The 20,427-nt window shown below is 37.3% G+C and overlaps 1 protein-coding gene across 29 annotated transcripts in view; it reads left to right on the forward strand.

The window, feature by feature from the left end:
* LOC120889783 (uncharacterized) overlaps positions 1–20,427 on the forward strand; it is a 259,751-nt gene that overhangs the window by 203,169 nt on the left and 36,155 nt on the right. For 14 of the 29 annotated variants that reach the window (XR_013438033.1, XR_013438035.1, XR_013438031.1 and 11 more), the window contains 4 exons: positions 4,695–5,482; positions 9,405–9,463; positions 10,892–11,008; positions 11,703–12,368. Coding sequence is in view for 4 of the 29 variants with exons in the window: in XM_078047429.1 (XP_077903555.1) it covers positions 9,405–9,463; positions 10,570–10,687 (177 nt within the window). In the remaining 25 variants the exon portion in view is untranslated. Of the gene's footprint in view, positions 1–4,694; positions 5,483–9,404; positions 9,464–10,569; positions 10,799–10,891; positions 11,009–11,702; positions 12,369–20,427 lie in introns of those variants that run through there. The other 15 variants (XR_013438044.1, XR_013438052.1, XR_013438054.1 and 12 more) reach the window with 5 other exon arrangements.

The following is a 20,427-nucleotide window of genomic DNA, read 5'->3' on the forward strand; positions in this document are numbered from 1 at the left end:
TATATAATGAATGTAGACATTTGTGTTTGTTAATAAGAGTGTATTGATCTCTGCAGTATACTAGCTGTGAGGGAAGAGAAAAATCCAGAGGCTAGGAGGAAAGTTTCTCATTTAGAAGAGATTATTCTGTCTCTGTATCCTGATTTAGGGAGTCCTGAAGTCTCTGAGTTAAATTAGGGATGGAAAAACTGGGATAATTTTACTTCCTTCATAAGCTTGCCTCTGAAGGACTCTGTGATTTCATTTTGTTATTTTAAACTAAGAAGGTGTATAAACAGCAGAAACAGAAAAACAGATTTTATTGGTTTTTACGTGCAGGGCAAAGTTTGCTGTAGAACATGTGCAGTGTTTTAAAACTAATGCTATGTTTCTTGCTTGGTTTACCTTCCTAGTAGAATCTATTGTGTGATATTTTTTTTTTCTAGGAGGATGGTAACGGAGACTGAACCCTCTACTACTGAGCTATATCCCTGGCCCATTTTTATTTTTACTGTTTGAGACAGGGTCTTGCTAAGTTGCTGAAGAGTGGTAGAGCAAAATGGAAATTTTTAGCAGTTTAAGAACTGGCGTGGTGTTGTTTTGGCTGATACACAGCAGCTTGGTTTACTGACATTTAACCAAAGGGGCTTACAGTGGCTAACAGGTAAACTACCGGTCCAGCATACAGCCATATTTGTGGATAGGCCTTTGCACCAGTGTGTGTGGGGGTGAGGTTCTTTGCCTCACCTCTGTTGGCCCCAAAATTTGGCCTTGATGCCAGTGGGGGGGGGTGAGGTTCTTTGCCTCACCTCTGTTGGCCCCCAAATTTTAGACTATCACTAATAGAAGGGAGGAGGATACAGAAATGCCACGACACCAAGCCAATTGATGGCTCTTTTGGGAAAATTGTATCACCTGTGACACCATCAGCAAAGATACGCCAGCACTACCACACTTTGTTGTACCAACAGATAGTTCACATTGTATACAAGTGATACATAGTCCAGGCAAGTTCTGCAAGCAGTTCAAAGCGGAGGAATCTATACATATGTCCATTTCCTCCCAAAGTAAATCGACTCCTTGATTGAGCATTACTTGTTGAGTTATTATTCATTGATGCATCAGTTTATACAGTTAACTGTGATAGCTGTTGAAGAAGCTGTAGTTTGGTTTTATCTTTGTCTTCACTGGCACTGGGATGAAGATAGGAATTCTGGAATGATGGCTAAAAAAAAAATTTAAAGACAGCATAGCCCAATCTACACCTGTGGAGCCTAATCCCCTGGAACCTCTTTCTACAGTATGACTGGAAAATTTATCATGCAGGCTGGGTATTATTAATAACTGTGGTTTTCTCTCTCCTGGTTAAGTTACTGATAAACCTCTTGGAGAACTAGCTATAATTTTTATTTCACCTTCATAATCGGGATCAATTACCCAAGGACTTATAATAAGTCCTTTTAGTGTAGAAGAACTGCATCCCAATAATAAGCCTATTGTTCCTTGGGGAAGAGGTCCTTTTACTCCTATGGGAATGATTTGAACTCCCATCTCTGGAGTTAGTACTGCTCTGGTGGAGGCGTAGATGTCCAACCCTGCGCTCCCTCTAGTTTGTCTGATGAGGGATTTAATGGATAATGTGTCCTGGGCACTACCCTGATGGTGTTGCTGGGTTCCTCCATTGCCCCATATATTTGTGATTGTGGGCCCCAGAGCATTGGGCCTCCCAGTCCATTTTTTGGCAATGGATCCTAATGCTTTTCTCCATGATAGCATGGGTAAACACCTGGTACTTGTCTGTTTTTTGATAACAGAGTACACTCTATGGTGGTTTGAGAATGGCATTCATTAGCCCAATGTCTCCCTATACGGCATCATGGGCAAATACCCAGTATTCTACTCCTTTGATACCTAGTTTTGTTAAACCCTCCTCCTATGGGGCAATTCCTTTTAAAATGTCCTGTTTGTTCTCAGTTGTAGCATGTTTTTGGCCTGGCATCTAAAGCCTGTTTGTACTGCAGCTGCCAAGACTTTTCCTTGTTCATTAATGTCTCTACATAATTTAATATATGTGTTTAAATCTTCATATCTCCACGGTATAATGACCTCTCTGCAGTAACGATTTGCTTGGTCATAAGCCAGTTGTTTTATTAATGGCATTGCTTGTTATGTATCCCCCAAAATTCTGGCAGCTGTTTGAATAAGCCTATCTACAAATTCAGTGTAAGGTTCATTAGCTCTCTGTATTACCTTAGATAATTGACCTTGTAAATCTCCATGTCCTTGTAAAGTCTTCCATGCCCTAACTGTGTCTGCAGCAATTTGTGCATATATAGCAGGATCATATTCAATTTGTTGCCGTTGACCCTCATAAGGTCCTTTTCCTAACAACATATCTAGTTTTCTTTGAGAGTAACCAGCTGCTGCATTTTGCCTAGCCGTCTCCGTGCAAAATTCCTCATTGGCAACCTTCCATAACAAATATTGTTCTCTATTTAGCACAGATTTACACATGCTAGCCCAATCTGCTGGCGTCATGTCCAAATTGGTAATGGATTCGACCATGCTTACAGTGAAGTGTGCTTGGGAACCATAGGTTGTTACAGCCTCCTTTAACTGCTTCACTGTTTTGAAATCTAAAGCACGGTGAATTCACTGCTCTCCTGCCTGCTCAAGTACAGGGCATGCTAATCTTTGAGGTCCTATCTCAGGATCCCATCTATCAACTACGGGGGTTGAGGGCCATTCAGCTGTCTCTATAGGTAGAGCTGTTGGTTGAATTACACCCTCTGGTGATAGAACGGTGTTAGTAGCAGCCTCCTGATGTAGCTTTTTCCCTAATAGCCTCTTTTCCTTTAAATTTTCTTCCTCTGTCTGACTAGCTTGAGAGACCTTCTCTTTTGCTTGATCTAAAATGTCTTTCTCCATGGTCTGAACCTCTAATAATTTACTTAACACTCTTTTGGTTTGTTTTTTACTAATTTCTAATCTACTATAAAGATAACGCAACCCAACAAGATTACACAAAACAAAAGCGAAACAGAATGAAACAAAAACGGTACAAAAAAATCGTTGTATCAATTTTCTCTTCCTCAGGGCCAAACAACTTCAAACCTTGAGCCAACCATTTTTCCCAGTTTGCTTGAGAAAGTTCTAGAGATAGGCAGCTTGAAACAAAAACAAAATAAATCAAAACAAGAACACATTGTTTTTTGAAATGGTCACCCATTCTCTCGCCTTCCCTCAGGGGCAAGCAATTTCACTTACCTCTGAGCTTCAGGCATTCCCCGCACGGGCCGCCAAATGCCGTAGTCTGGCTGGGCACAAAATCACAAGCCACTCAAGCAGGAACAAACTTTATTTCCAAAACTCCTGCGAAATGCCATGCACGCGGTCTTCTCCTGGGACACACTCCACCAACAGGAAATCCCTCCTTCGGAATTCCCTCCTACTGCACTTCCCCAACCAATGAGAACTCTCCAGGAGTCCTGAGAGAGCTCCAAAGTAGCAGGCCAAGGCGGACAGCAGGGGTATAATCTCCACTTGAATGCACATCTTAACATAATCATTATCATCTCAATGGCTTGCTGGCATCACCTTTCAACCAAAAATGCCATGCACCATGAGTCATTCCTACTTGGCTATGGCTCTCAGCATAAAACCATGCAAAAGGATTCAGAAATGCACTTTGCTGACATGTCACTGATAGTCTGGTATCACTCACTGATGTACTTGTGCTCCATTTGTTCCTGAGTCTGTATTTCATTCACCTGGAATTAGAAAGGTATTCAACAGCACTGGACATGACAGTCTTATTCTGGCCCCTAGTGGAAGATATTATTTCTGCCTGAAGGGTGTTCACATTAGATAGCAATCCCTTCCTCAAAAGCAACTCAATAGCTGAGGACCCACATACATTTGTCTGAAACATGTAGCTCTCTATAGCAGATTTCTAAACTTTGTTTTAATATCTTTCAGAAATCAAGTGCATTTGTTTTTTTTCTTTTATCTAACCAGGTGCCTCCGAAATATGTGGGAGGAACTCATAACTTCCTTCTACTAGGCTCTTTCTTCTAAAATTTTCAGCACCTCCCCATAGCACCATCAGCTTGTAGACCAAGTCTTTAACACATGAGGCTTTGGAGACATGTAAGATCCAAACCATAACAGACATCCTCTACTTCTGAGGCATAGTTCAAAATTACTTCAGCCAAATATGATAAGAATATACAATCCATCCTGCCAAGAATACTAGATGGAGTTTCCCTTCCAAATGTGCAATCTAGTTAATTTCCTGAGCTAAATTCCTGTAATTATGTTACTGTTTCTCTTGTGGAAGGCATGGGAATATTTATTAATTGACAATTAATAAAATAAAATTGGGATGAAAGCATTCCATTGTTTAGCAGATTCATTTGACAGTTGTGTCATCTTTTTTTTTTTGACTCTTAGTATGGGCTTCTGTGATAGTTCTTTTTGCTTCTTTGGTTGTCTAAATATTTAATATTTTTATTTATTTTGATAATAAAGTGTTTTCTCTGTGTTTATTCCTTTCCTTGCTTAACTCATAATTTTCTAAATTATATGAAAACAGAAAGCTACTCCTGCCTTTTCTCATCCTCTGGGCCTGTTTCCTCCACCCCTCCTTGATCAAGAGGCTGCAGTGTGCTTTGTTGAATGGTCTGCTAAAAGAAAAACTTGGTTTTGTTTTCCAGGCCCGTTAAATGGAACTCAGACTGCTTGAAATGCTATTGGGCTGAGGCAAATGGCTTGCATTTAAGTACTAAGAGGAAACCTGAGGCTATTTTTCTTCCAAGTAATTGGCTTCCTTGTCTCCAGGATACTGCATTAGCCAGTCCAGTAGGATGACAAGATGAGGCTGCTCCCTGGGGTCTGCCATCTGTGCCAGCTGGTGTGGTGGTCCAGCCCCCTATGAGGACCTACAGAGAGAGGAAGTGAAAGGCATTGGATTATACATATGAGACTTTTTATGCACTACAAAAGGAACAGAATTCTTGACATTGCATTTTTTAAACTGTAGAGAGAAAGTGATAGTCTATTGCACAGTGTTTACCTAAATTGTACATTGTTTGTTTCCTTTGAGCATAAATGTTATATTGTCAAAAGATTCAGGTGGCGCCTTATTTCTAAATTATATGTCTTTGGGTAATTTAGAAAAGACACCATGATTTGGGGAGTACTGAAATTGTAAACATATATTAAAGAAATGAATGAACTGTGGCTTCTTAATGATAGAAAGTAAAATAGTCAAAAAGTCATTTTGTTCTGGGTATGTCTCTCAAACCAGATAGTTTTGAAAGCTGGGTGTAATTGTGATTGTGAATTTCCAAAAGACAGTGCAAGTGCAAAACAGTGCCTCCATCAAGCAATTCAATTGTTTCCGTGTGCTGCACTTATTGCAGATCTCAAAGCATTTCAAGACCAAGCTTGACTGAAGCAGAGGAGGGATCCTTGACTGAGGTTTATCCCAGTGTTCATGTAGGTAGGTGTTCAAGTCATTAGTAAGCCCAATAGTCTCATCTGTCAGACTGATGGAAATGAAAAGGGAACAGTTACACAGGCTAAAACCAATTAACATGTAAAAACCAGGAAGAGCTGATGAGCAGTGTGAAGAAAAATATCCAATGTCCATGATTCTCTTCCTGCTGGAATGTTACAATTGCTTTTAGATGACACTCTTGAAATCTGTATACTCAAGAACAATTTTTGAAACTTGACTTCAAAAATTTCTTAGCACAAAACCATGATTGAATGCCACCAGCATCCCTTTTTAAAATATACTGTATTCTCTTCTCACTACCACGTGAGGGGGAAGAAGTGCCAGGTGCAGCCCTAGCAGCTCTGTGTGATGATGAGCTAACCTGCACATAAGATCTCAGCAAGGACCTCACTTCAGATTATACCATGGCTCCCAAAGGTCATGTGTATGCTAGCATGGAGAAGATGCATCATGAAGTGGTAAAGTGACTCCTGTGAGCAGTGACAGTTCTGCCTCTTCCAAAAGCACAACCTTCTGAGGATAGATGGGAATATTGGCAATACCTTGGCCTAGGCCATGGACCATTTTGTTCATGGTTACCATCATCACAGAACATCAGCTCCCTCTATCTGTGGAATCATTTTCTTCATTAAAGGAACAACTCTGGATAAATTTTGTGATTCCAAGTGCTGGGTAAAGATTGAATCAGTCTGATAGAATTGGATTTCCATATCTGCAATTTTTATTGCCTTCTGAATTATTGTAAAGACTAATTTGCACATATCACAGTCTGAAGGAAAATCCGTCCTAGAGTTTAGAATTTTAGGGAGACAATAAGGGAAACCCTTTTTTTCCTTCCCAGTTATGGAATTAAATGAACTAGACAGGGAGAGATTAAACCATCAGTTAATCAGCTAGGGTATCACAAGTTCAGGTTGGCATCAGACTTTAGACACAAATGGGTTTTAATGTTAGGTTTATATGACTGTATAGCAGGATACAAGGCAGGGGCACAGCACCTTTCTCTTATCAAGAGGACTGACAGTAGTTCATATACCAGCCCTTTTTGCCTTGCCTCCCATTTGAGGTGGGTAAAACTGCCATGGTGAGAGCCAACGTGTGTAGGGTCATCTTGGCACAGAGAAACCAGCCTTCCTTTTTTCTATTAATGTTTTTTTTTTTTTGTCATCTTAGTCATTTGCAGACCTAAGACACATGGCTCCCTCAACCCAGGTACAGTCATTAAGCCAAGAGTGGAAGAAGCACATGTGTTCATTTTGCTTGCCACTTATAAGGAAATAGTTCTTAGGGATACCTGGTCATTTGTGGGCCTGATATTAACCATTTCTAATTTAACATATCTTGAATGTAACCCTGATCCTTTCCACTTCATCCAGTTCCTCTGCCAGTCTTCCCATCTCAGTCAAGTCCAACTCTACTTACACTTGCTCATGCCAAATATACTAGAATGATACAGTGCTTCTCTCTTTTATATTTTATACCTACTGCCACCACACTGGTCCAACTGCCCTCATATCTCTCTCTCTCTCTCTCTCTCTCTCTCTCTCTCTCTCTCTCTCTCTCTCTCTGATATTGCTATAAGAGCTGTTTAGCTGTTCTTTCTGCTTTTGCCCTGCTCTTTGCCTTTCCATTGCTTACTACTCTCCTCAAAAGGCCATTTTTAAACACGGCAGTAAGAGTGATTCTCTGAAAAAAGGAAAAGAAGAAAAGGACAAATAATTCCTCATTTGCTTAAGGTCATTCGGTGACTTCCCAGATTGTTCAGTGTTAGAGCCAATAGAATCCAACCCCCCCCCCATCACTACACACACTTCCTCTCCTCTGCATTGGCTATATCTTAGTCAGCTCACCTTCCCTCTTCATATCAGAGTCTCCTGACCTGCATATATTTATTTTTACTTATTATCTTTTTCATTGGTAGGAAATCTTTCATCTATTTTTCCACCACAAAAATACCCATGCTTTGAACAGTGCCTGACATTTGTAAGTGATAAATAGATATTTGTTAACTAAGGAACAAAAAAGTGGATCATGATTGCTTTAATAGCATGGCCTCAGTGGGCCCCTCATCTTTCACCCCTAAATGAGATGGACCTTTCTAAGCTTGTTAGACAACCCAAGACCCTACCTATGGGTTAGTCAGCTGGCCATTGACCCTGCTTTTTTGGGGAGAAAGACCCCTCAAGAGGTTGGGCAGACTCAGTTCCTTCCTTCAAAATTACCATGTGGACCATTCACTCTGCCCTCCTAGAGCAAGTGATAGGTGTGAGGGAAGGAAGGAAAATGACTCAGTCTGACATCCGATACTTAGCAGTGCAAAGTCAAAGAGAGGTTGCCCTCTGATACACAGCAACCTTAATTCATTAAGATTCTGGCAGACTAGGAGCATGCCTTGAATCAAGTTCATGCTCCAGAGGAAGGCCAAGACTATCATAGATGGTTTAGTGTGATCTTTAAGTACAAAAGTTGAGAATACATTCAGAGCCATGTCTTATTTTCTAATACCATTCTGTGATAAAAGAAACCATGGAAAAATGAGTGTTCTAGGGCTAGAACAGGGAATATAGAAAATGAGCCCAGAATATCCTGTAGTACCAGAAAGTAAGGAATTGCTCAAAAAACAAAAGAATGGGGTGTGTTAAAGGAATTCAGGAGCAAAACTCAAATAGTGGACCACGACTGGGATGTGGCTCAGTGGTAGAACTCTTGCCTACCATGTACAAGGGCCCAGGTTTGATCCTGAGCACCACAAAAAGGAAAGGAAGGGAAGACAGAGGAAGGGATGACCAAAGCTGGAACAATTTGAGCAATAAACTAAGTAACACAGTATTAGATTATAGCTAAAAGTATAAAATAAATATCTGTAAGTGCATATAAATATAAGTGAATTAGTGAATGAGTCAGTAAATAAGTAAGGGAGAAGTGGTACATCTTCCCTACAGAAGGAAGGGTCCCACTATCCCTTAAAGGGTATCCACTATACACTCCAATGCCTAAAGACCTCCCACTAGGCCCCACCATCAATCAATAGTACCAAACTGGGGACCAAGCCTTTAACACATGGTTTTCTATATTTTATAGAAAATTATGTTTAAAATTAAAATTATAATTTTATAATTATATAAATATAATTATAAAATTAACATTATAGAAAATTAAATTTAAAAATTATAGAAAATTATTGTAAACAAAATATTTTTTGACCAGGGTAAGAGTAAAGGAAGTGGGAGGCAATGAACAGCAATTTGATACTTAGAAATTTTCAATTTCTGAAAGGAAAAGAATGGTCAGGATTAGAGTTTATAAGCATCACGAACTTCCATTTTTGCTAAGGGTGAGCATGCAAGGGATCTCTGTGACTGTTATATAATCATAGACAACATGATTCTTCTCCATAGATTCCAAGTATTCAAAAAATGATGGTTGAAAATTGTGACCAATATGTGCTGTACAGTTGTCAGATGAAATAAGTGAATCCATTCATTGCCTTTCCTGTTTTCATCAGCTGATATTTTTTCATTTTTAGTTTGTCAAAAGTTAATTAAAGGATAGCTACTATTATGTGGAAGGAGCTGTTTCTTCAGGGGATTATAATTGGTGCCTGCCAGCTATCACTTGGTAACTGGAATATATAATCAAACCAAGATACTGTCTTGTCTGATGAAAGACCATGATCTTTTTCTAGAGTCTTTATTAGTAAATTGGCTTTCCTGGTCATTAAAAGTTTGAAATCCACAGACTGTTCACAACTTCCCAAGATAGATTTTCCTTTTTTTTTAAATTAAGTGTGGTTACTTACAGTTTCCTTGGAGTTGCAAGGATACATACTCATTAGACTAGAAGGATATGTCACTTTTTGGTCTTCTGATTGCCCTATGTGCTAATATTTTTTTTCTTCATGTAGGACCTGTTGAAAAATTGTCTTGCAAGAATGTACCTCAAGATACGGAGAGAAAACATGAGGTAGCCAGGCCATGCACTATGTGAATAATTAACATTCCAGTCTTATTGCTAATTTACTTTTGAATAATACCAGTGTTTTAAAAATGGAGAAATCTTGCTTAAATAGGAAAATCACTTGATAATTAGATGAGCATGGTACATGGTGTGTGGGAGAAGCTGAGTTCCTCAACAGTGGTTGTTCTTAAAGCCAGGTGAGGGTTTCAGTTTTTCCTTGTCATCATCACTTTAGTAGTTTTGTATCATGGGAGTGGAAACATCTTTAAAGTGGATCATTAGCAGTTGTAGATATTAACAATTTAATGCAGACGAGAACCTTGGCAAGCAGCCATGGCTTTTGCAGGTGTTCCTGGTCTTTTATTTATACACCCTGTTGTTTTTTAAACTTCTTATATGGTATCATTCTAATATGATATCATGGAGGACCAAGATAAAAAGTGCAGCATACACAAAGTAGAACTATGAGTATTGTAAAAACTCTAACCATAAGTAAAATGAAAGGCTTGAGTGTAATGCTGAATCCTCAAAGACCTGAATAGCACATAAAAAGTAGGCAAGTTCATCAAAGAATGAGTGTTTTTCTTTGAGTGTCTGATTGTGTGTGTTGATAAATACCTATTGATCCATTAGAAATAAATGGGTAACTTACAGTTCACTAGTAGGATTTACAAATATATTTTGAAAAGGTGTTGTTATATAGTAATGTGGTATGCTTTCCCCTCTGTCTTAAAGAGCACTTTTCCCATGGGGCTTATGTTGTACACTTAATTCAGATGTAAATATTGCATATTAACAGGGACACAAAGTTTTAAATATTAGATTACTTATGTCCATGAGAGCTTTGTGAATCCTAGAAATTTGTGCTGATAACTAATGCCTATATCTTGAGGCAAATTCTTGCAAGAGAAATTTTCAACAGGTCCTAGGTGAGGGAAAATGTGAAACATGCTGTAGAATTGGAGGATGCCAAATAGGCCACTGAGATTTTATACTGGAAAGGAATAAAACTTGCAAAAGGAAATAATGAATCCAGAAATACAGGGGGATGGAGTTAATGGGGGGAAGAACTTTCAGAGTCAGTTTAATGCAGAAATTATCCTTTGTTGCAGCACCGGGTTCACATTCTTCATTTTTGCTCATGTCGGTCAAATATGCACAATTGGAGAACACCTTGTAGGAGCACCAATAAAATCCAAGTGGCAGCTGGGAAACCACTCCAAAGTGTGAAGAAGTTTGAAAGAGAGCAACAGGAAAGCAGGAGTTTAAAATATTTTGTTTGAAATAGGCCTCCTTTGATATTTTTTGAAAGATATCAATAAATATTTGAATTACTTCTTATTTTGATGATTGAATTAATGTTTTTTTGAATGTGACACACCAGGATGGGCTCTAGAAAAGATGTAATTGCACTTTTTCTACATTCACATACAGGATTCTAGGTTGTAGCTGAGCATCTCAGATTTATTCCAGAGTTGAAACAAGAGTATGAATTTATCACGTTGGCCTTAACTGTGAACTGTATGAGATTACAGAATGAGCAACAATAAGGTAAGAAGCATTATAATTGTTTCTCACTTACACCGAAAGGCACTATGCTGAAAATGGGGGTTGCAACTTTTCAGAGAGTGGTTTAGGGATAGGTGTTTCCATGGAGGTCCAGTCCTATGGGATATTATGACGGAATCTCTAGAACGAGGTAGCTTCAAAACTTCCTGATAAAAGTTTCATCTCAGAAGTTGGCTTAAAGCCAACCTTAATAGTAACCCAATTTGTCAAGAAGTTAGAATCATTCTTGGAAAGGCCAAGAGGGCTTTGACCAGCTGAAGGGTTCTTTCCAGCACCAGCAGCTGAGTGTGCCTCCCAGTGACCAGGCCTGGGCTGTGGGATTGCAACCAGGGAGCATAAAAGTGTGGTTGGAGCTCTGCCCTCCCAGCCACTGGTAATATGTGTGACAGCACTACAGTGGAGCCTGAGTAGAAGACCATGAGCTGTGGCTAATAAATGCCAACCAGATGCAACAATGTAAATCTAGGGAGGGGGGTGGTTGAAATCATTGGGATGTAGAGTTTATGTGATGAATGAGCTGGGCCAAGTTAGATAGAAGCAAAAAAAAAAAAAAAAAGGTCCCTGGTCAGTGTGCTTTGTTTACATAGAGTGTTTCATTTCTTTTACTTGAAGATGTGTGACCTTCCCTTTCTGTGCTAGACTTTTAATTGTACTTTGTTTCTTTGTTCTCTTCTAGGATCCCCAAAAGAAATGCTCATTTCTCACAGTGGCTTATACCACCTGATGAAATATGAATTCGCATATTTTCCCTTCTTTTGCACAGACAGCTTGTACTGGTCACACAAGTGTGTTATCACTTTTGGAGACTTGCTAGTGACAAATACTTCTGTAAGCAGCAAAAACAGTATTTGAAATGAATGCACCATAATTGAGGAGAAAATTCTGTAAGTCATTAGACTTGTTTTATAAACCCACAGTCACATGGAACTGTCCCACTCCTGATCCCCTCTTTCTACACAAAAATGAGTTATATGTAATCAGTCAGAAAATTCCTTCAGGACAACCGCCCTGTTTTCAAAGTGTGGTTCTCAAATTTGCAGTATCAGCCTAACCTGGGAAAATGTTGGGAATGCAGTTACTTCACATCTAGACCTGAATGGGAAACTTTGGGTTAGAGCCTGACAATCTAAGTATTAATGAATCATTCAGGTGATTCTGAGTGCTACTCTGTGTGGAAAGCTAATTTTTGGAAAGTGGCTACAAAGGTCCTCCTAGAAAGATCATTTTGTCTAATTTCTAACAGTTCAATTTAAAAATTGACATTTTGTATTTCTCATAGAATGAACAGTTTAATTTCTTCAGCAATTTGGTTTAGAAATAAAATGAAGATGTTTTCCCACAAGTTTAATATTTCAATGATTTTTATTATGTAGTATAAATGCCTTATCTATTTCTTAAAATGACTATAATTCAAACACAGATAATGAATGCTTTAGAGTACTATAACAAATTGGATAATAACAATGATTTAATAAAAGGCTATCAAACTGTAGGAAGAAAAACCTGCTGATTAATTTCAATTTTCTAAAAAATCATGTTGATTTAAAAGAAACTATGGTCATATCTAAAATCTCCAAATGCCATAGTTAATCCATGCCTAGTTTATATACTTTCTCATAGGAAGAATTAGAAACATACAGGGAGTTTTATCTAGAAAAACTGTAGTGTTTAAAGATTAGCAACATATTGCCTATTTTCTAGTGAAATTGTGACTGTCTGGCCATGAACATAAAATATGTAAGAAGTTTTTTTTTTCCATAATACACCAATTTTTGTATATACACACAATCTCAGTGTATCTAAGTAATCTAATTGATATTCATTTGATAAATTTTTTCTTTAAACTTTATTGAAGTATAATTCACAAAATAATAGTGCACCCATTTAAAGGATATGATTTGGTGGGCTTTGCAAGCTACACTCATTAACCTGTCATCATAGTCAAGATATACAATCTCTCTAATACTCCACTAAATTTACTTTGCAGTCCATCATTGCATTATCCACCCCTAGTCTCAGGCAACTTTTTGTTTCTATGGATTAATTAGAATTCTATATAAGTGGAATTATAATAGTATGTACTCTTGTATCTGACTTCTTTAACTCAACATGATTTTTTCCCACTTTTTTATGAGTGTGTTATAGTTGTACATAATGATGGATTTGTTGTTACACTTTCATACACGCACACACTATAATAATATAAGTTGACCAGTAACACTCCCCAGTACCTTCCCTTCTCTCCCCTCATCCCACCCTTTTGTCCCTTCCCTCTACTAATCTCCCTTTGATTTTCATGAGATCTACTCCTGTCTTTCTTTTCCTTTTTCCTCTCTGGCTTCCAAATATGAGAGAAAATATATGACCCTTGACCTTCTGAGTTTGACTTATCTTGTTTAATATAATGGTCGCTATTTCTCCCCATTTTTCTGTAAATGTCATTTCATTTTTTTATGGCTGAATTAAATTACTCTGTCTCCTCTTTCTCTCTCTCTCTTTCTCTCTCTCTCTCTCTCTCTCTCTCTCTCTATATATATATATATATATATATATATATGTGTGTGTGTGTGTGTGTGTGTGTGTGTGTACTTATGTATATATACTTATGTATGTACATATGTACTTATATATACATGTATATATTTGTACATATATATTCTCATATATATATATATATAGATAAATAGATAGATAGATTAGATAGATAGATCACATTTTCTTTATCTATTTGTTCATTGATGGACTCCTCAGCTGATTTCAGAGTTTGGCTATTATGAATTGTGGTGCTATAAACAGGGATATGCGTGTATCACTGTAGTATGGTGACTTTAATTCTTCAGGATAAATATTGAGGAGTGATACAGCTGGGTCATATGGTGATTCCATGTCTAGTCTTTTGAGGAATCTCAATATGGATTTCTACAGTGGTTGTATTAATTTATAATCCCACCAACAGTATTAAAAGGTTCATTTTTCTCCACATCCTCTTCATCATTTATTATTATTTGTATTTTTTGGTGACTGCCATTCTGACTGGTGTGAAATGAAATCAGTGTAGTTTTGATTTGTATTTACTTAATTGCTAATGATGTTGAACATTTTTTTCATGTATTTGTTAGCAGTTTGTATTTCTTCTTTTGCTAAATGTCTGTTTAATTTATTTGCCCATTTTTAATTGGGTTATTTGATTTTTTGGTGTAAAATTTGAGTTCTTTAAATATTCTAGATATTAATTCTCTGTCAGAAGAGTACCTAGCAAAAATTTTCTCCTATTTTGTGGGTTCTTCCTGTATATTCCTCCTTGTTTCCTTTGCTGAAGCTTTTTAGTGTGATGCCATCCTATTTATTAACACTTGGCATTATTTCCTGAGCATTAGGAGTTCCATTGAGCAAGTCATTGCCTGTAACTATTAGCTGGAGTATTATCTCTATATTTTTTTCTAGGGGTTGCAATATTTGCTCTAATTCCTGAGTCTTTGATCCATCTTGAATTGATTTTTGTGTAGTGTGAGAGATGAGGGTCTAGTGTCATTCTTCTACATATGGATATCCAGTTTTCCCAGCCTCTTTGTTAAAAAAAAAAGTCTTACTTTTATCCAATATGTTTTGGGCATATTTTTCAAGGATCAAATGACTATAGATATGTGAGTTTGTCTCTGTGTCTTCTCTTCTGTGTCACTGGTCTGTATGTCTGTTTTAATGTCAATACCATGCAGTTTTTGTTACTATAGCTGTGTAGTATAATTTGGAATCAGGTATTATGATGCCTATCTAACTTTGCTTTTTTGGCTCAAAATTGCTTTGGCTACTCTGGGTCTCTTATTCTTCCAAATGAATTTTAGGATTTTTTTCTAGTTCTGTGAAGAATGTCCTTAGTATTTTGTTATTGTATTGAATCTGTATATTGCTTTTGGTAGTATGGCCATTTTAATGATATTAATTCTGCCTAAGCGTGAACATGGGAGGTATTTCCACCTTTTGAGTCATCATAATGATTTTGAGATTCATTTATTTTGTTGCATATACTACTAAGTAATTCCTTTTCATTGCTAAGTAGGCTTCCATGGTGGACTACATTTTGTGGATGGACTACATTTTGTTCATCTATTGATTTGTTGATAGACTTCTTGGATTGTTTTAATTTGGGGCTATTACAAACAACAGTGTAATAAACATTAATGTTCAAGTCTTTTGTAGACATATGTTTTTATCTTGGGTAAATCCTTAGTTAGAGAGTGGCTGGGCCATATGCTACATGTAAAACTGTGAATATTTTAAAAAATTCCCTATTTCTAGAACTGTTATACAATTTATATTCTCATCATCAATGTATGTCTACATCATCATGTTGGTCTACATCCTTACCAACACTTGCTATCATTAATCTTTCTATTTTTGATGTGCATGTAGTGATATTTCATAGTGTATTTATTTTTTATTTTCCTAATGACTAATGATGTGTGCTTTTATGTTCTTGCTGACCATTCATATATCTTCTTTTGAAAAATGTCTCTTCAAATACCTTTCTTTTTCTTTCTTTTTTTATTTGTATTTATTAAGTTATCATATATTCTGGATATAAGTCCTTTATCTGCAAATACTTTCTTCAAATCTGGCTTCTCTTTTCATTTTCTTAATGGTGTCTTTCAATTTTAATTTATTATTGTGCCAAAATCTGTGTCCTGTGAGGAATGGTTTACTTTCAGTTGACCCTTACCCTAGAGATCAGCTCAAACCCATGGGTAGTTGCTTTGGATCCGCATCCTTGAAGGACCTGGATTGTGTCTTTCAGTTTCCTCTCAAGAGGAAACTTAGCAGTGATGGTCACTGCAAAGTCACTCTGCTGCCATTGCTGAGTAATCATCTGCTCTAGAAAAAGGGGAACTTTAAATGCTAGATTCACTGTAGTGGATTCCAGCTTTTCCAGGACATTAGCTGCACAGTTTCTCACTATTTAGTTTTTTTTGTTTTGTTTTTGTTTTTAACACCTTTAACATGATGCTTTATGATATGTCAAGAGCTTTGTAATGTTGTGAACAACCAATAAAAAAAAAAGAAGGTATGATTTAAAAAAAAAATACACTTTACCTAATTTTTCAGTTATCTTCAGTGGGAGATTGGCTTGGAGATACCCAAAGGAGGATGTTGCTTCCTGATCCCTTTAAAAATGAGTAGGCTCTATGTCTGTTGCTGATCATGGACTTGGATCGGTTCTTAGAGGAGAAGAATTATTTCCCAAACAGTTCTCTGCTTTGCACACACTTGCACTTCAGCCTGTCTCTCTCACTTGGGGGACATTTCAAAATTCAGGTTGTATCTGATGCCAGTTCATTCTGTGCTGCACACTCCAGGGAGCACATACCAAGCTCCCTGAGTGATCTTAAGTGATCTCTCACTAACCTTGAGAAAAGGACTAAGTGCTGCCACACCACGGTGGATACCCATAGTACAACAATTCTTTCTAAAGAAATTTTCCCAAGTTTAATTTTATCACCTCTCTTATTCAACCTTTGGATCCTCAAACTGGTCTTCAGAAACTCCCTTTACCATCACTTAGAACCTGGGTAATTGGCACCTAAGGCCTCAAATTGAAATATTTCAACATTTTATTGTATACTTCTCAAGTGTTATCATTTCCATTTTTATTTTCTATGGTGATATTTTGATAGTATGTTAGTGTTAAATTTTAATATGATGTAATGTTTTCATTTTTCAAAATCACATTTTATGCTTTTGAGGTTGTTTAAAAATTTACCTACTTTTTCCTGCTATGCTTATGTATTCCTTTTCTACCATAATTCCCCAAGTACATGTATGAAGACACAAACAGTGCGACTCTACTTTGTGGACAACCAGAGACATGGAAAATTGTGCTCTATTTGTGTAATATGAATTGAATTGCATTCTGCTGTCACATATAACAAATAGAATGAATTTTAAAAATATAAGAAAAGAACAGTTTAAAAAAAGGAAATGTGAGTCAAGTGAGAAAAAAATATTTTATCTGCTTGACATTTGCTAAAAGGGATCTAACATTTTCCTCCTGAATGATAAATGACTCAGATACTTCTAAATACTTATATTTCTAGATTTTTATATTCTTACTGCTCTGTTGATGACAATGTAACTGATTAATTGAAACCAAGGTATTAATGTGTTTTTTAAGTGCTTACACTAATTCTGATGATGTGTTTCTTTATTAGTCAATAGTTTTTAAATTAAATATGCTTAGTGAAGATGTTTTAATGAAATTACTCTTAAATTGGAATTTTATAAGTTGAATCGCAGATTTTCTTTGCTTTAGAGTGATTTTTGGTTGTTAAATAACTGTGATGGTATATGGGAAAATGCAGTTTTGATGATCTAGTCAAAGGGAAATTTATTTCTGTAAACAAATTGCATTTGAGGTGGAATCAGTGACAGGGGATTAGTTTGAGTTCACCTGTTGGTTGTCAAAGATTCTGGCTTTTGTAAATTTTCATGGCAAAATTTGAAGTGAATAACTAACTCCCTGTGTTAGTTAGACAGGCTGCGTGGCTGGAGGCAGCAGACATGGTGTCTCAGACACAATGCAGCTGTGTTTGAGATGCCAAGCACCTTGTTGTATCTAGTGAGCAGGACTCCTGTGCTTGCAACCTGCTGATGAGGCCAAATATTTTGAGCAGTTGCATGGTTACTGGGCAGCCAGGGGGAATGTGCTGTCATCTCTGAGCAACACGGCAGTGTCCTTCATCAGAGATGGAATTCTGACTTTGGGGAGATTTTGAATGGTGGAAACGAGAAAGAAGGAACTTGTGTTTTCTGTTTCCAAATGGAGATAAAGATAGAGAAGTCAGTTTGCATAATACTACCAAAATTGTCTTTCTTTCTTTTTCTTCCTTCCTTCCTTCCTTCCTTCCTTCCTTTCTTTTTAAAACAAAATAGATAAGAAAGTAGTTTTTTAAATACTTTAAACATTTTTATTATATCACCATTTAATTTTTTCTCCTGACTTTTTCCTCAAAGAAGCAGAGATGTGTATAAAATATATAAATATGATAAATTTTCTTCTGTAAGATAATACCAGGGCAAAAGGAATAGAAGAGTCAGACAGAAAAAGTCCAGAAAGAAAGAAATATGGAGAAATGTCTGTCCTCTTTATCTTTTAATAATTACAGAGTTGCTGCACAATTGACTGAATATTCTTGGGTCTGGGCAGAGGTGAACATGATGAACCACAAAATTCTCATTATCTGGAAAAGAAAACCTAACTGTCTGCTCAGAGAAAAAAAAAGATTTTCCATAGGAGCAAGTTATATGTCTGAAAGAAACTTCTGCAATGGTATCCTTATGATTTGTGATCTGTAAATATATCTTACTTGTGATGAAAAAGTCCATCAGCCACTGTTTCGACATTGTCTCTGACCACAGATATTAACCAATTTGTTAAGTGCTCAGTATTTCTTTTGGTGCTAAAAGGATACAAGATCTCCCTCTGGAGTAAGAACTAGTTGGGCAAACAAACACTGCAAGAGAAAGGACCTACATTACAGTTTTGCTGGTATAAGTAGCAGTCGTAAGCACAGAGAAGGGAGCAATGGATTTAGCTAGAAAGGGTGAGAAGTAGGACAGCTGAGATGACATAAAGCAACACTTGAGTTTCACAGCTGAAAAGGAAAGAAAACACTTTCCACAGAGAGGGAACAAATGAGCAAAAAGCACGTAGGTGAAATTAATTCTTTGGCAGCCCCAGACAAGGATAGTTTGTCCATAGCTTGGGAGTGACAATAAGGGGACCTGGGTTTAATTGAGGTTTAGAGAACAATTAGGTGGCTGTTCACTTAAATTTTCTGATCTCTGATTTCTCACACTGCCTAGTGCTCCAGCCCAGGTCCTGGGAAGTTAAGCAGGATTGTGGTGGGTAACACTGGCCTAGAATCAGCAGTCATATTCTGCTGGGTCCTGGCTGGACTATGAAGTACAGGAAGTTGTCAGATATATTCTTCTGCCCATTCTGAAACCTCTTTTGCCATCTACAAATATCCTTAGGAATGTCTGTCCTGTCATTAAACAGTTTTATGTTATTTCTTCCAGGGGTGCTGAACTTAAAGGTTTTCTGTAATTATGCAATGAAAGATTTAGAATACCAATCTGCATGCATTTAGTTCTTGTTTGTAAGGGGAGCCCTGCCTTCATCCAGGAAATATGTCCCACAGGCCACTGCATACTCAGGTCTCGTCAAACCCAGCCTTCCATTTCCCCTATTTTGACCATCTCCATCCCTACCTTCCCTCTCCCCAAAGACAAAACTCCCCCTGCCTCCAGTTTGGTTCAAGGCTGCTTTTGTTTGTGAATACAGCCCACTGTTCTTACACTGATTTGTGCTGATGTCACTAATATTGCTGTCAGCCTCTTTCATGTTGCCAGCTGATTTGCTTATATTTGAATAGTGATGCAAATGAAAAAGCAAGTTAGAATCATAAGGAAATTTTTATAGATTATCTTTTCAATATTGTTTGCGAATTTTATTGACTACGATCCACAGAAAACTTTTTTACATTATGACCCAACATACATACATGACTGAACAACAATTTTATAAAAATAATACTGAAGAGCCAGATATGGCATATGCTTGTAATATGAGCTACACGGGAGGCTGAGGCAGGAAGATCACAAGTTTGAGGCCAGTCTCAGCAACTTAGTGAGACCCTGTTTCAAAATAAAAGGAGCTAAGGGTATATAGTTCTTGTTTTGTATGCATGAGCCATTGGCTTTAATCCCCACTACTACAGAAAATAAAAAATCCCCAGACTTAATTTTACTACATATGATAAACTATTCTGTTCTATTCTTTGATTTCTTTTTTTTTTATTGTTGGTCGTTCAAAACATTACACAGTTCTTAATACATCATCTTTCACAGTTTGATTCAAGCGGGTTATGAACTCCCAACTTTACCCCGTATACAGATTGCTGTATCCCATCAGTTACCCTTCCATTGATTGACATATTGCCTTTCTAGTGTCTGATGTATTCTGCTGACTGTCCTATTCTCTACTATCCCCCCTCCCCTCCCCTCCCCTCCCCTCCCCTTTTCTCTCTCTACCCCTTCTACTGTAAATCATTTGATTTCATCCCACTCCATTCCTTTCCATTTTATTCAGTTTCACCTGATTAAAAAAAAAAGTGTGTTGATTGCTGGGTGGCGCACTTCAGTAATCCTAGAGGCACCAGAGGCTGAGGCAGGAGGATGGTGAGTTCAAAGCCAGTCTCAGCAATGAAGAGGCACTAAGCAACTTAGTGAGACTGTGTCTCTAAACAAAATACAAAATAGGGCTGGGGATGTGGCTTAGTGATTAAGTGTCCCTGAGTTCAATCCCTGTGTGATGAGCAATTTCAATGCTTAGCATTTATTTAACA

Source organism: Ictidomys tridecemlineatus, chromosome 4, assembly GCF_052094955.1.
Source record: "Ictidomys tridecemlineatus isolate mIctTri1 chromosome 4, mIctTri1.hap1, whole genome shotgun sequence".
NCBI classification, from domain to species: domain Eukaryota; kingdom Metazoa; phylum Chordata; class Mammalia; order Rodentia; family Sciuridae; genus Ictidomys; species Ictidomys tridecemlineatus.